We start from the raw sequence: 15,757 nt of genomic DNA, 5'->3' as shown, positions 1-15,757 counted from the left end.
TTTTTGACAATAGAAAACCACCTGCCACTTTATAGATTCCTTTGCCTTAAATGCTTTCTAGCTCCAGTGAGGAAAGCTCTTAAGCTGTAAGTGCTCTGTCATATTTTCAGGCTTTTATACTAGAGAAGAACAGCAGTGAGCAATGACAATGGAAAATGATGGCAGGTAGACTTAAAACACCATAAAACACAGACGATTGTGTGTAATGCCTTGAACTGAATCCTTTTTGAATGAAATGATCAGCCATATGTGCCACCCTTATGGACCCTGTAAGAAGAGGAGAAGAAATGTGCCCTAATGCTAACTGTGCATGAAATTGCAGTGTTAGGAGATATTGACCAGATGTTTCATTCTCAACAAATAGCTTGTTATATGACTGAGTGAAAATATCTTTGCTGCTTTGATCACATACACCTCGAAGGAAGAGGTAATTTAATAGAGGCTGTCATAGTTCATCATTGTCAATAAACTTTGACTTGACCTTTGCCTTATATTTTTGATGTCGTTTCTGATACGTGTTGATGGGCAGATGTTTACTGCCTTAAGGGATTTTACTTTTTATAACATGGATGCTAGAAATAGTGAAGGGAGAGATTTTTTTCAAATTTTCTCTCGCTCCTTGGTTATTAGTTGGCATGCTTCTCTGTGGATTTTGAAGAATTTCTGGGTGAATGCATGTTAATGACATTTTTAATTCTCTACAGATCATTGTGGTTTTTCTCTAAAGGTTTCTTATTCTTTTCACCTCTCTGTCCCTGTTTTAATTGGCCACAATAAACTTTTATGGTGATTATTTTCTCATTTATATTCTTCTATTTTTTTTCTTAGCTTGAAGTGATGTCTCTCTTAGAAAATCACCACAATTTCCTGATTTATACATTTGAGGACAATGATAGCTAGAGAGATTAAGTTATATATACAGGGTCATACAGTTACTGTTTTCCAAGCCAGCTGTATATCTGAGGTCTGATGATTCTTAGTATGATTGTCTTTACTTCCCTATCTTTTATCATATCTAGAGTAATGATTGAGTCCATACCTTCTAAAATCATACAGACTTGAGCTCTGCCACTGACCTACTTTCCTCACCTGTGAAATTAGAATAGTATCCATCTTATGCTTGGTGGTTCAGATTGAGATAATGCAGTAGATAAAGGACTAGCATAATGCCCATCGTATAGTGCTTACTAATTTAGCTCTTAATTATATTGTTGTTTCTAACTCATCCTCAGCTAGTTGTAGTATTTTTTCACTGAATTTTTGGTTTGTTTTTGGTTTTAGCACAATGTTTCTTAAGTTGTTAGGGGAAAGTATTTGGAGTATAATGGAAAAATGAAAAAATAATTTTTTGAAATTATTTTAAAATTGTGATAAATATATGGATGAATAAAATGTCCTTTAAACTAGAGCAGCCATTGCTACCATCTCCTTTAACTTGAAGTTGCTTGAGAGTGGTAGGGATGGAAAAAGTTTTCCCCAATTCTCTTAGTGTCGCTGGTTGGATCTCAAAATTAAACTGACAACGCATGCAAACTTACTTCATCTAAGTTTTATGTGACATGGGTGCCTTCATAAGAGAGTGAAGACTCAAACAGTTTGACCTGAGTATTTTTATGGTAAGTTCATTGAAGAATGGGAAATATTGTAGAAATATGATAGGTCAGAGTATGAGGCAAGTGTAGGAAACTAGGTGAACTTTTGTTAGGATTCTTCTTGGCATCCTTTTGTCTTTGTGTTAAAGATGTTCTCTTCCTCCAGGTTACGGGGCAATATTCACATGAGGGTTTTTTATGACCTGTTTCAAGGGAGAAGGGAAGGAACAGTTAGAGTAACTTCCTGCTTATGCCCTTTTCTCAAAACTTTTCAGCCTCTGTACCATAGTTTGGAATACTGTGACTTGATCCCCATCAGTGTATTCCCATATATATTTATGTCCTTTCATTATGTAAAAGAATTTATTTCAAATAATATTTTGGAAGTGCTATGTATTACATCCTGTTTCTAAAGATATTTTCTAGAAGGTTTTTTTTTTTTTAAAGATCTGATTTCTATTTAAGAGACCTCTTTTTATTCTAACCTAAAAGAAAAGCTTCATTGTGTATAGCAAGAAACTAAAAGTCAAAAGTAGGTATGATTTTTTTCAAATCTTGGAAGAACATAGATGAATATATATATTATCCATTTGATGGAAATCTTGTTCCATACGGCTTCTGGTGTAAGTCAGATTGAGTTAAAACCTGAAACCTATTATTATAGCATATTCAGGTACTATGCTATTTTTTATCACCTAGTTTTGGAGACTTTTGGAAATCTAGGCTACTTATTTTTGATAATTAAAGAAATTAATTGAGTAACAATTTCAGACAAGTTGTTTTTAAAAACACACAGTGTTTTTTAATTTGGATAAGTAACTGTGGATTAAGTGGTTTTCTTGGTTAATTTGGTACAATCCTATAACCTGCTACTCTTCTGCTTAAAAGGAAAAAGGCTTCCTTCCTGGCTATAGCTATATTCTCTCTATACCTTTCCCCCACGCCCACCCTTTTGGAGTGGGTGGCCTAGTCACTTTTAGGAATCTGATGAAATCTGTGACTCCTCTCCCCTGAAAAATACATCAGCATTTCCTTGTAATTTCAGGGAGTTCAGGGATTCCTCCCTTCCTCCCACACATACCTTTTTGGTCTAACAGGGGCCCGTGGATCTCAGGCAGTCTATAAATCTCCTTAGAAAATAAAATTCAAACTCCCTCTTATTATTCTAAATATTTAACAGTTTGCCTTAGAAATAACAATGAAATAGTGTTATTGATACCCATGTAATAATTACAATAGTAGTAACTAAATAATAATAGTTACTATATGCCAACCTATGCCAAGTCCTATATTAAACCTTTAACCGGGATTAATGGTTATATTATTAATGATATCTCCAAGTGGAATATTTTCTAAGGCATTTATTTTGTACCTTCAAAAATATTATATCTTAAGAATACAGATTTAAGAAAGAGATTATCGTACTTTGATTCTAAGAGCTTTTCTTATTAATCTTCATTCATTGCATTTGTGAAGTACTAAAATCCTTTTTGGAGTACTGAATTTACTTTTAGTTCTCTCATTCCAAAGTCTCTTTTTTGTTTCTAAGCCTCTTTATCATACTTTTTCTTCTGAAAATTAACTATCCCACAGAATACCCACCGTATCCCTTGATATCTATAAGTTTCAGCGTAGACATAGTTCTAAGTATTTCCCTAGGTAATTTGCTTTGGACACTCCCCAGAGTCTAACATAGTTACCACTCCCATGTGCTGCAATAGTATGCATGTACTCTCCATATATGTGTGTGTATGTCATAATAAATAATAATATACTTTTATCTGTAATTTTTATATAACCCTAAACTGTATTACAAAGAAAGGAATATGGCTTTCTTGTTTATGCATTTAATTGACAAATTTTTATTTAAATACATAGAATTTGGCAAGCATTCTTCTGATGTAGAATGTACCCTGGAGCTCTTTCAAAGAAGCCAGGAAAAGTGTTTTGAACAGTAAGTTACAATTAAGTGGAATTAATTTAACTTTATAATGGGATGAATACACTTTGCTCTTGCAACATAAAACATGGGCATATACCCTAGTGTTCATAAACACCTTACCCAAGAAAGTCAGCTATAAACCCTACGTAGGAAGCTAGAAAAAACATAAGACAGAATATGGATGGAATAAAGTATTCAATGTACTGAAGCATTACATTCAGGAGAATGAATACCATAGGATGAACCAAGTTGATGGTTCAATCATAAGTTATGTTTTAACTTTAAGAGAAATGTGTTGCTATTGAAGGACATTTTTGAAAGATCACTCAAACTGCCTTGGATTGGAGGGAAATAGAACTGAAGGCAGGGAGATGAGTTGAAGCTTTTGCAAATGGTTGTAGAGTACAGTAGTGTGAGGGGAAGAACGAATGATTACTAAATGACACAGGCTCTTTTAGGGGTGATGAAATGTTCTGGCATTAGACAATGGTGATCACTGCACAACCTTGTGAATATACGGGGAACAACTGACTTGTCACTTTAAAGTGGTAAATGTTATGGTGTATGAATATGTTTCAACAACAAAAAATTTTTTTTAAATTTTAAAATTAGATTTATCAGGGTGACATTTGTGAATAAAATTGTAGGTTTCAAATGTATGATTCAATAATACATCATATGTCTATCGCATTGTGTGTTCACCAAACAAAGTCAAATCTCCTTCCATCACCATATATTTGACCCTTTGTATCCTTATCTATCTTCCCCACCCCTTTCCCTCTGGAAACCACTAAACTGTTCTCTGTGTCTATGAGTTTTTGTTTGTCTTGTTCATTTTGTTGCTTTCAGTTTTATATCCCACAAATGAGTGAAATCATACAGTTCTCAACTTTTTTTTGTCTGACTCACATTGCTTAGCATAATAATCTCAAGATCCATCCATGGTGTCGTTAATAGCAGTATTTAATCTTTTCCTATGGCTGAGTAATATTCCATTGTATATATGTAGCACCTCTTCTGTATCCAGTTATCTATCGAAGGGGACTGTCGTCGTTTCCATGTCTTGGCCACCGTGAATAATGCTGCAATGAACATTAGGGTGCATATATCTTTACAGGTAAATGTTTCCAGATTTTGAGAATAGATACCCAGAATAGGCATTGCTGGGTCATATTGTAATTCTATCCTTAATTTTTTGAGGAACATCTGTACTCTTTCCATAGTGGCTGTACCAATTGACATTCCCACCAGCAGTGTATGAAGGTTGCTTTTTCTCCACAACCTCTCTAACACTTGTTCTTATTTGTCCGTTTGATAGTAGCCATTCTAACAGGTGTGAGGTGGTATCTCATTATGATGTTGATCTGCATTTTACTAATAGCTAGTGAAGTTGAGCATCTTCTCTTATGTCTGTTGGTCGTTTGTATGTCTTCTTGAGATAAGCGTGTGTTTAGGTCCTCTGTCCATTTTTTAATTGGATTGTTTTTATTGTTGAGTTATATGAGTTCTTTATATATTTTAGATATTAGCCCCTTATCGGACATATTGTTTGCAAATATCTTCTTCCATTCAGTTGGTTGCCTTTTTGTTTTGTTGGTTTCTTTGCTGTACAAAAGCTTTTTAGTTTGATATAGTCCCATTCATTTATTTTTGCTTTTACTTCCCTTGCCTTTGAAGTCAAATTCATAAAATCCTCTCTAAATCCAAGGTCCATGAGTTTAGCACCTATGCTGTCTACGCAATTTATTGTTTCAGGTCTTATATATTTGAATCTTTTGAGTTAACTTGGATGAATGGTGACAGATAGCAGTCTAGTATCATTTTTTTTTTTTTACATGCTGCTGTCTAATTCTCCCAACACCATTTATTGAAGAGGCTTTCTTTTCTCTATTGTATATTTTTGGCTCCTTTGTACAAATTATTTGCCGATATGCATGTGGGTTTATTTCTGTACTCTCAGTTCTGTTCCATTGGTCTGTGTGTCTGTTTTTCTGCCAATACCGTGCTGTTTTAATCCTTGTCACATTGTAGTATAATTTGAAGTCAGGTAGTATGATACCTCCAGCCTTGTTCATTTTTCTTAGGATTTCTTTGGCTATTCAGAGTCTTTTGTGATTCTAACCAAAGCTGATGATTTTTTGTTCTCTTTCTTTAAAAAACGCCATTGAGATTTTGATGGGATTGCACTGAACCTGTGTATTACTTTGGGTAATATGGCCATTTTAACTAAGCCGATTCTTCCAACCTGTGAACATGAATATCTTTCTATTTCTAACAACAACAAAAAAAATTAAAGAAGCTTTTGCAGTAGTCTAATTGAGAGGAGGTGGTGGAATGTACTGGAATGGTAGCAATGGAGATACAAGTAGAAATGTTAGCTCTGGTAGGTAAAATAGGGCTCCTAGGCATTTTGATATTAGATTTAGTTATATGAAGACAGGTCTGAACTAAAACTAGAGGTGAGCAGTTTCAATGTGTAGATGGTAATTGAAACCATGGAAGTATATTAGATGAGATCAAGAAGAATTGTATAGGGCGAGAAGAGCGGGTAATCCTTGGATCCAGGCCTACGGTACACTAAGGGATAAGGAGAAGAAAAGAAGCTGACAAAAGAGATAGATAGATAGATAGATAGATAGATAGATAGATAGATAGATAGATAGATAGATAGATAATGCTTTACCCATTATTTATTACAATAATGTCCAATAAATGGGACATGATCAAAAAATATTTATGAAATGAGTTGAATGAAGTTAGACTAAAAATTATTTTATCATAGCTCAATGTCCTATTATCATCACCATCCATACTCTTTATCAGGCACTGCTTACTTTGTTTTATTCAGTTGTCACAATAATTCTGCAAGACATATAATCACTGATGGAGTATGTAATTTACCATCCCAGGACTAGATGAATATATATCTGAGCCAAAGTTTCTTTTTTTTTTTTACTACTAGGCCAAGGTTTCCCAGAATTTCTTCTGAGAAAGATTTTCACAGGTATTTAATAACAAAAATAACAAGAGAACCATTGTCGAGATAATAACAAGATTATTGGGAACCAATCTTTTTTAATAGGGTGCTTGCCAACAAGGAAGATGGATCAGTTTGGGCAGGAAAGGAGCATAACATAGTAGTTACTGAGGGAGAATGGATTCTTAATATTTATGAAAATTTTGTGTTTCACTTTGTCTTACTTGGTAGCATAGCAATCCTCTGAGAGAATCAATCCTTTAAATTATGTAATGTATGCTGTTTTCCTAACCACTGCTTGAGTTTTGATTTCCTCATCACCCTTTGCAATCTGCTTGTTGCTGTTATTGCCCAGTTTTGACATTTAATTTCTTTTCGTTGTGCTTTACTGTTTTCTTGAAATGTCTCATTGAGTTTTCTGGTATAAAATTATTTATGTTTGGCTTATCTTGCTACCATTTTATTTAGTATCTAAGAATCATTCTTTGTCATTCTGTTATGAATTGAATTAAAAAATATAACATTACTTTAGAAGTGACTGACTCGAGCCATTATTGTAATTTATATAGTTCTAAATGTTATATTTAGGTGACAAAGAGGAGATTCATCTGGAAGGTGAAGTTAATATTAATAGAAATCATTCCATATGTTGTTCAAGACTCTTGATGTGAAACTTAATATGTCATTTATTCAGCCTCTATTTAAATTCAGTTATAAATTTTCTTCTCATTCCTTAATGAAGCATCATCTCTTATCTCACTCCTTTGCTCAAAAACTCTCATTTGTACCCTTCTATCTACAGAATGCTGCCTAAACTTATTAAAGTGGCATGTAATGATCTGGCCTGGATCTACTTTTCACATTAATCTCTCCTCCCACATAGCGCTTTGTCATTACACTCCTAGTAGTCCTTTATTTATTTTTTTCATTGTTTTTGTTAATACTATATTCCTTTATTTCCCAAACTGTGTGCTAAAACCCCTTGAGGCTGCAGCAAACCCACATTGATTCTGCAGGTTATTTTAAATTTTCTAGGGAAACAGTGACATCTATTAGGTAGATACAGCATGAACCACCAGTTCCAGATATTTCCATTTTAACATTAGATTGCTACATTCCTTTTGGTGATATCATATACTTTGGAAAATATACTGGGATTTTGGTGGTTTCTCTGAAAATAAAAAGTAATACACAAAAATCAGTGTGACACAGGAAATGAGAGTGGTGGTGACCAGTCTGATTCCAAGCTTTGAGAATTTTTCAGTGTACAACAAATATTAAATTATTAGGAAATAAATATTTATTAAGTGTTTGAAACTAACTACTTAAATAGAATTTCTTTTACCTTAGGAACACCATGACAAAATTCCCACGACAAGAAGAAGCATGTGTTCTGTGCCTACTTTCTTTCCAGTTTGTAACTATTTTTGAAAATTACACCCATCCTTCAAAGACTAGTTGATAATGTCACCCATCTCTGGAAACCTTTTCTGATCCCCTTGGCTGCAATTAGTCTCCCTCCTTAGTGTTTCCTGGTGCCATTCTGCCTTAACTATTACTTTTAAAATTGAATTCAACAATATTTATTTAAAGTTAACCAATTATAACTGTGGCTTTCTTGTTCTGTTAGGTGTAGTTACTTGCAATATAGTGCGAGCTCTTTTATTCTCCGTATAAAAGTGACCCAATTGTAATAGGTCTTTTTTACTGAGCTAAACTGCATTATGGTTAGTCTGTTTCTAATTTTTCAAATATGCTTACAAGATCATTGGTTATATTTCAACATTATATTTGAAGGAATTGGGATTTAGCAATGTTGGTTTCCGTAACACTGACATACCTCATAACCCTTGCTAGTCTAGTTTGTTTTCCTTTTACTGTTGATTATAGAATCAGCTTTTAGAAATCCTATTGAGATTTCTATGGGAGTTGCAGTAAATCTATGAATCAATTTGGGGAGAATATTGAGTTTTCTAATCCACGCAGATAGTATAGCTCTCCATTTACATAGGTTATTTTTCCTGAACAGACCTCAGTAGTGTTCTGTAAAAAGGTTTTACATGTTTTCTTAAATTTGTCTGGATTTGTTTCATTTTTTCATACTATTGTAAGTGACATGGTTTTCTCAATTTTCAACCGTTTTTGATAGTATGTAGAATTACATTAGCTTTGTATATGTTGATCTTGAATCCTGAGACCTTGATAAACTCACTCTTTAATCCTAGAGCATTTATGTAGATTCCTTATGATCTCATATCTTCCTTAAACGTGCACAGGTGAGTATCTAGCCAAAGCCTCAGGAGTTACCGTATATAGATTTCGGTTCATCTCTATTTCCCTATTTCAGAAAGAATGCCAGGGTCTGTTTGGCTTCTTCCTCTCTGCATCATAGTCTGGAAATTGCCTCCTGTCAGAAAGCCTGCATGATGTCAGGGTTCACCTTGTTTCTTTTCTATCAGAGACTACAGTCTTGCCCTGCCTGATGTCCAGTGTCTGAAAATTCTGTAGTTGTTTCCTTTGGGTTTTGTTTTCTAGTTATTCACAGCACAGGGGCAATTTTGGACCCTGCTACTCCCTTAGGACTAGAGTAGAAGTTAAAGATAGGTGTTTAAGGATGTATTCTTCATATAAAAACAAAGAGAGACTGGGGCAATTTGTTTTAGCTAAATAAAACCACATAATTGAAGGCTAAATCTCTTTTCTGGAAAATCTGAAAATGTTATGGTTGTGACTTTGTATTAGGGCCACTGTCAATTTCATCTTTTTTAGCCTCTAGTGGACATACATTAAATGTCTATTGACTGGATGTCAGAATGGTAGGAAACAGATTTGTTAGGTGTTGATAACACATTGTGTTTGAGATTAACATTAGAGATGTACTAAAATTTTAACAGAACTCATAGCACATTAATATATAAACTTAAAAATTTGATGTTTTTAATCTATTTCAACTTTCTTGATTATAACATCTCTACTTACTCAGATAGGTTATTAAATGCTTTGAAGAAGTGAATATAGCTTCTATTTCTTTTGCGTGTCTACTTTGGCTTACTAAAAACTTTCATTTTATATGGACTAACTTTTGAGTGGAAATCACTGATCAAAAGTAAAGTTCTCACATTTTGGCAGTGTCCTGATGTGCTGATATCAGAAATAGACAGAAAGTTAGTTAGTTTCCTATGATGAAATAATCAGTAGTGGAATTATATATAACAAAACCTGAATATTTCTATTATTTGTCCATTTTTGTGTTACAGGTTTAAGTGATATTGATTTGTAATGGGAAGCATTTCAGTTCATTTAAATACTGATTATAGAAGTGTTATAAATCATATTTAAGCCTGATAGTGAGTTGATATAGTCCCTTTTTCAGACTATAGTTTGAACATGTCAATTTTTATTATAATTAGGCTAAATTACATTATGACTTCATTTTCACTAAATGAAGTTTCCTATTAGTTTGATGGCATATTGTTATTTAAAAAATCATAGTGAAATTTGTTATTGCTGATTTTGTATTTTACTACATAAAACAGACATGGTTGATCATTTAACCATGCTTTCTACATGAATAAAAGTAATGTGTAGAGTAACACATATTCTTGACTGTTGAACTTGTACTTTCCTTAAGTCTGGTTTAAAGTATTTAAAATCTATTAGGCATTGATATAGATGTATTTCAAGATGTTACCTGCTTCATGTGACTTACTCATTTAATAAATGGATTGATAATATTAAAGATTGAATAAATTAATTTAAAATATTGTTATTTAAACAGAATGATTGATTTAGTTGCAATATTTTTGGTGTACTCTTTAATTTTGAAAATGTTCTAGCTTAAAGAAAAGTAGAAAGAACAGTAAAATGAATTACTTTATAGCCTTCACATGGTTCTACCAATTGTTAAAATTTCAGTATATTTGCTTTCTTTTTCTTTATATATTCATATTCATACACACACATTTATGTAGATCCCTGAACCATTTTGAATTATTTACCCTCCATTTGATAAATTTAGAATTGATAAAATACTATTTTCTGATATGTAAAAGGTAGTATTACAATTTCGGCAGTTAATCTAATAGTATCCTTTATAGCTGTTTGAGTTAATTGTCAATTAAGGAGTAAGGATTACAAATTGCATGTATTTATCATATTTCTTTAATTTACTCTGATTTGTAACAGTCCTTTCACCCACCTTTTTTGGGGGAGAGGGGGTGTCTTTCTAGGCATTTCTTTCTTTTAAGAGTCCTAGCCAGCTGCCTATAAAATGTGTCATAATCTGAATTTACCTGATTGTGTCCTCATGATTAGATTCAGGTTAAACATTTTTGGCACAAATGCTACATAAATGATACTGTATATTTTTCATTGCATCACAGCAGGAGGTATATAATCTTAGTTTCTTGCTTTATTGATGATGCGAAGTTAAATTATTTGTTTAATATGCTGTCTCTCAGATTTCTGGCTTGGAACCTTCTTCTCTTGCCCCATTCCATATTTACGTTGCCCTCCTACAGGGCAGGTTTGCTTTCCAACAGCATCAACTTTACATTTATTTGCGCTGTCCTGCAATACATATCAAATAGTTTTATCAATAGCATTACCAAATATATACTTACTATTAAAGTTTAAGATTTTTGTTTTTTTGTCTTTCCTTATATTAGTATGTTGAAAAGTTAAAATATTTTAAAAAGTTATTTGTATTTTTCTATGTGATTATGTGGTATTTAACTCATTTATTTTATTGCATTCAACTTTATCATTTTTTCTAATCAAATTTGAAATTTAAATTGAATCTCATTTTTTAAAATGTAAACTTTTAATGTTTCGAAAGTCAATTTTATGTGAAGTATTATATTCAGAGAAGTCTTCTATCCCTACTCCTGTTTTCCATTCTCTACCACCCACTTTCATAGAAAACCATTTTCTTTAGTTTCCGGTTTATTCTTTCTGTATTTCTTAAATAAACAAACAATATGTTTGTTTATTTAAAAAATACAGAAAGAATAAAAATACAGTTAGAATTTATATACAGTTTAAGTGTGTTTATTTTGTTTAAATAAAAGAACATTTATTTTGTTCAAATAAACAAAATAAACAGACTTAAAACTATATAAATTCTAAAAGAATATGTGTATATACTAAAATTATATGTGTTCATTTGTTTACACTTTCAGTGATATTTTATTCATATACAAGCATACACTTTATGTATAGTAATCATTATTATTATAATTACTTTACAGTAATGGTAGCATAACTTGCAGTGCTGTCAACACTTATTTTCTTAGTGATCATATCCTTAAAACACATAGTATTCCTTGGTATAGGTTGACTAGATAGATCTTTTAGGTAATGAGTCTATATTGACCACCGTTCAGTTTATAATCTTCTGTTCTTACAATGTGGCAATTGATATTCTTAAATAACACACATTTGCACACAAGTGCAATATAAGATAAATTCACAGAAAGTGAGATTTCTGTCAGAAGATACAAATTATATTTTTCTAAATATGGGCAATTCGTTCCTAATACAGATTGTAGCAATTCATGGTCCCACAAAAACTATGAAGATACTTTATTTTCTTAAAGCGCGCGCACACACACACACACTTTTGAACCCTGCTCTTTTTTTTTTTTTTAACTTCACAAAATATCCTGGCATTTACTGCAGGTTAGTGACTTATTTTCTACAGCTTTTCCTTGTTCTTTTTTCTTTTTCTTTTTTTTTTTTTTAAATTGCTTTGTGGTATTCCGTTGAATGGCTTTATCATAATTTATTCAACTAGTCTTCTATGGATGGATATTTAGGTTGTTTCCAACATTTTGTCCTCATAAGTAATGTCTCAAAGAATACCTATCCATCTGTTGTTTTATATTTGTAGACATGTATCTTCAAGATAAATCCCTGGAAGTAGGATTGATATAGCATCATATAGTTACTGTATCTTTATCTTACCGTTTTCTCTGTGCTACCTTTTGTTTCTTTCATCATTTCTTTAACTCACAAATATACATGCATTTTTTTATACACCAAATATTTAAGAATGCAATAAGATTTTGATATATTTTGACTTGGTATGTATTGAATTTTATTTAACTCTAGGTATTAGAAACAAATAGCGGCTTTAGAATAGCTAATTAGAAACCTTAGGAATTTGAGCTAATTATGAAAGATAACATTTCATATCAGTGAAAAGTATGCATTTAAAAAATTCACTATATAGCAAAGAAATTAAAGTTTATAAGACTAATTAAAAGATAAGATACTAAAATTAGAATTTTTAACACTATTTCTGAATTTTTAAAAAATCACTTATTACACATGAACATACTTTTAGTTTGGTTTATATATGAATAACTGCAAGTATGACAATAATAGTCACAACTACAGCTAATAAATATCATTTACTATGTGCAGGATAGTAGACTCATTAATACATTTAAATTAACTTGTTATTTAATCCTTAATAACCTTATGAGGTGTATTTATTTACAGATGAAGTAAATGAGGCATAAAAGTGTTAAGTAACATTGTCTTTCTCATATAGCAAATAAGTGGCAGAGGCAAGATTGGAACCCAGACAGTCTTCAGTATAGATTCTTGGCTTTTAATGACATTGCTATGGTACTTCTATTGGGACTCACTATTGTTTTTCTGTATCAAGCCAGCATTGACCTAAGGTCTATTTGACTTTAAATTCTGAGTTCTTAACTACTGTTCTCTATTTCTTTTCCCAAAAATAGTATAATAAGGTTTTATGTGGTTGTTATAGCAAATTTGTTATCATAAGTAGTAGTACAGGATTAGAATTCCATTCATAACAGCCACAGCTTCTAACAAAGTATCCCTTTTATGCCTCTGTCTATGGCAGAATACTGGACTATGTATACTATTTTTATGACCTACTGAAATTATTTATGTTTCTGTTTTTCAGTGGATGATTCAGCAGCCACACAAAGCAGCAACATTTTTTGGATGCATTGGGATAGATAAATTTGGGGAGATCCTGAAGAAAAAAGCTGCTGAAGCCCATGTGGATGCTCATTACTATGAGCAGAATGAGCAACCAACAGGAACTTGTGCCGCATGCATCACTGGCGACAACAGGTCAGTGTAGTTCCAGGGGAAGCCTGTACTAATTGGCTGTTTAAACAGTGGTAAAATCTGAATCCAATATGAAATTTGGATTTAGACCTTATGTTTATAATTGCTTTTAATATTTAATAAACTCTTCTTCCTTTTATCTTTTTTTTTCTTTTTTTTTAATGGCCTTTGTTGAGCCCGTTGTCTCCATCAGGCATAATGGAATGACAATTTTGAGATTATCTGGTCTAGTCTCTCTTTTTATAATTAGGATCAGAAAAGGAAAACATTTTATTCAATGTCTTATGTTAGTTTCTTCCTAACTGGGATTAGAAAGAAATATTCTTTTCATCATATCCTGAGATTGGAATATATGTATTTTTTTAACATATATAAAATACTACATTATATCCAGTCTCATAGGAATTAAATAATCTAAAGCATTTCTGGCAAATAGTCATTCATCCATATGAAACAACAGTCATGGGTAATGCACCACTCAAGGAACAACCCATTACATTTTTACACAGTTTTACTTTTTAAAAATTCTTCTTTATATGAATTTTGGCTATATCTCTCAGGGCCCTCAGTGCATTCGTTGGTTGTATTTGTGCCTTTTGCAGCTACATGAATTTCTTCTTCAGTACATTCATACATTGCTAACAGCATTATTACCATATTGCTCATCAGCATAGGCTTTTTCCTCCTTTGCAAGGGAAAAAACAACCTAACTTTTCTAGCCATTATATTGTTAGAATCGCCAAAGATGAGCCCTGTTTAAATAGTAATTCACTAGGAATTTTACATTCATTATAGCTAGCAATATTTAGTCTGTCTTCCTCCAGTCCCCGTCTCCCTTTCATTGCCTCCTTTTTTCTTACCTAATTTTCTTCTTTTGTTTCTTCCCTTCTCTCACGCTTGTTCTGTTCTCCTTTCTAATCTCTTTCATTTTTGCTCACTCTTTGACCTCCAGCAAACATATGTTAAGGACTTGACACTACTCCGGGCAGTAGTCATCAAATAACTAAAATACAACTTTCAAAAATAATTAGAATGCCAAAACCTTTTAAACCTGTCTTGTAACTTTATTTTTTGGGTGTAGGAACATGTTACAATTTTGAGGCTTCAATAAATAAAGCCATCCATTGTTCACACATATTTGAAATTTACTTACTTAGACCTTTCCCCTTTTCAACTTCTCTAACACCAACATTAATATTCAGGTGCAAAGTTTTGCCATTAGAGAGAAAAGGTCAAGTTTTACCTCTGACATCACTCAAGCTAGAGTAAAATTGACAGATTATTTTTGTATGCTAAATTGCTATTTTAAAGAGCAGTTATTATAATATTAGGTCCTCCAGATGTCAACAGCTTAATTCATACACTAATTTTGTGGTTATGATGATCAATAATGTTGAAATGATACTGGAAATCAGAAACTGGAGGAAACCCCCCATATCTAACTCATTATCCAAACTGTGGAACCTAATAGATTTGGATAAATTGTTTTAGAGAGGGCTGGTAACTCCCTCAGTACCACTATCCAAAACTCAGGAATCAAAGAGTTTAGATAATGCAATATTCTTCTTAACCCATCTTCTCATTCTCTAGATTCTGACCCAAATACATTTGGATAGTAAGAATACTTGTGGGTTTTTTTTTTTTTCGAGAAACTATGTAGTTTCCTATCAAAGAGTAGTTTTATTATTAAAATAGAGTTTAGTAGCTGGTACCAGAAGTGTTTGCTTTTACTTTATAAAAATTTTGCTAGTCATGATTACTAAAATATTTTTTATAAATTAGGACTAATTATTCTTAACTTTAGAATATAGTTATTGGCATATGCATATATTGATGCACATTACTCTTCATTTGTTTAATTGAACATAAACAGATGTATCTTCTGTAGTCAACTGGCATGTGGATGAGTAGAAATATGTTTTGGAAGAGAATCAATTTATTCTTTTCTTAACAGAGGAACCAATCATAGTACCACAATCTCAAATGATGATATGATATATTTGGATTTTTTTAACCAAAACTGTTACCATTGATTACAAAAGTGAAAAATTGTCAAGTTATTTTTTAACTGGAGTCAGGATGAGGAGGGCAGATATTTTTTATTAATTTGTATATAATGTAAATGATTATTTT

The 15,757-nt window shown here is 32.2% G+C and overlaps 1 protein-coding gene across 5 annotated transcripts in view; it reads left to right on the top strand.

Moving 5' to 3' along the window:
* Positions 1–15,757, top strand: part of ADK (adenosine kinase) — a 448,271-nt gene that overhangs the window by 199,782 nt on the left and 232,732 nt on the right. For all 5 annotated transcript variants that reach the window (XM_016130815.2, XM_016130816.2, XM_016130820.2 and 2 more), the window contains one exon: positions 13,455–13,627. In XM_016130815.2, coding sequence (XP_015986301.1) covers positions 13,455–13,627 — 173 coding nt within the window. The remainder of the gene's footprint in view (positions 1–13,454; positions 13,628–15,757) is intronic.

Source organism: Rousettus aegyptiacus, unplaced genomic scaffold (assembly GCF_014176215.1).
Source record: "Rousettus aegyptiacus isolate mRouAeg1 unplaced genomic scaffold, mRouAeg1.p scaffold_m13_p_6, whole genome shotgun sequence".
In the NCBI taxonomy this organism is placed as follows: domain Eukaryota; kingdom Metazoa; phylum Chordata; class Mammalia; order Chiroptera; family Pteropodidae; genus Rousettus; species Rousettus aegyptiacus.
This window is presented reverse-complemented; position numbering and strand designations above follow the sequence as displayed.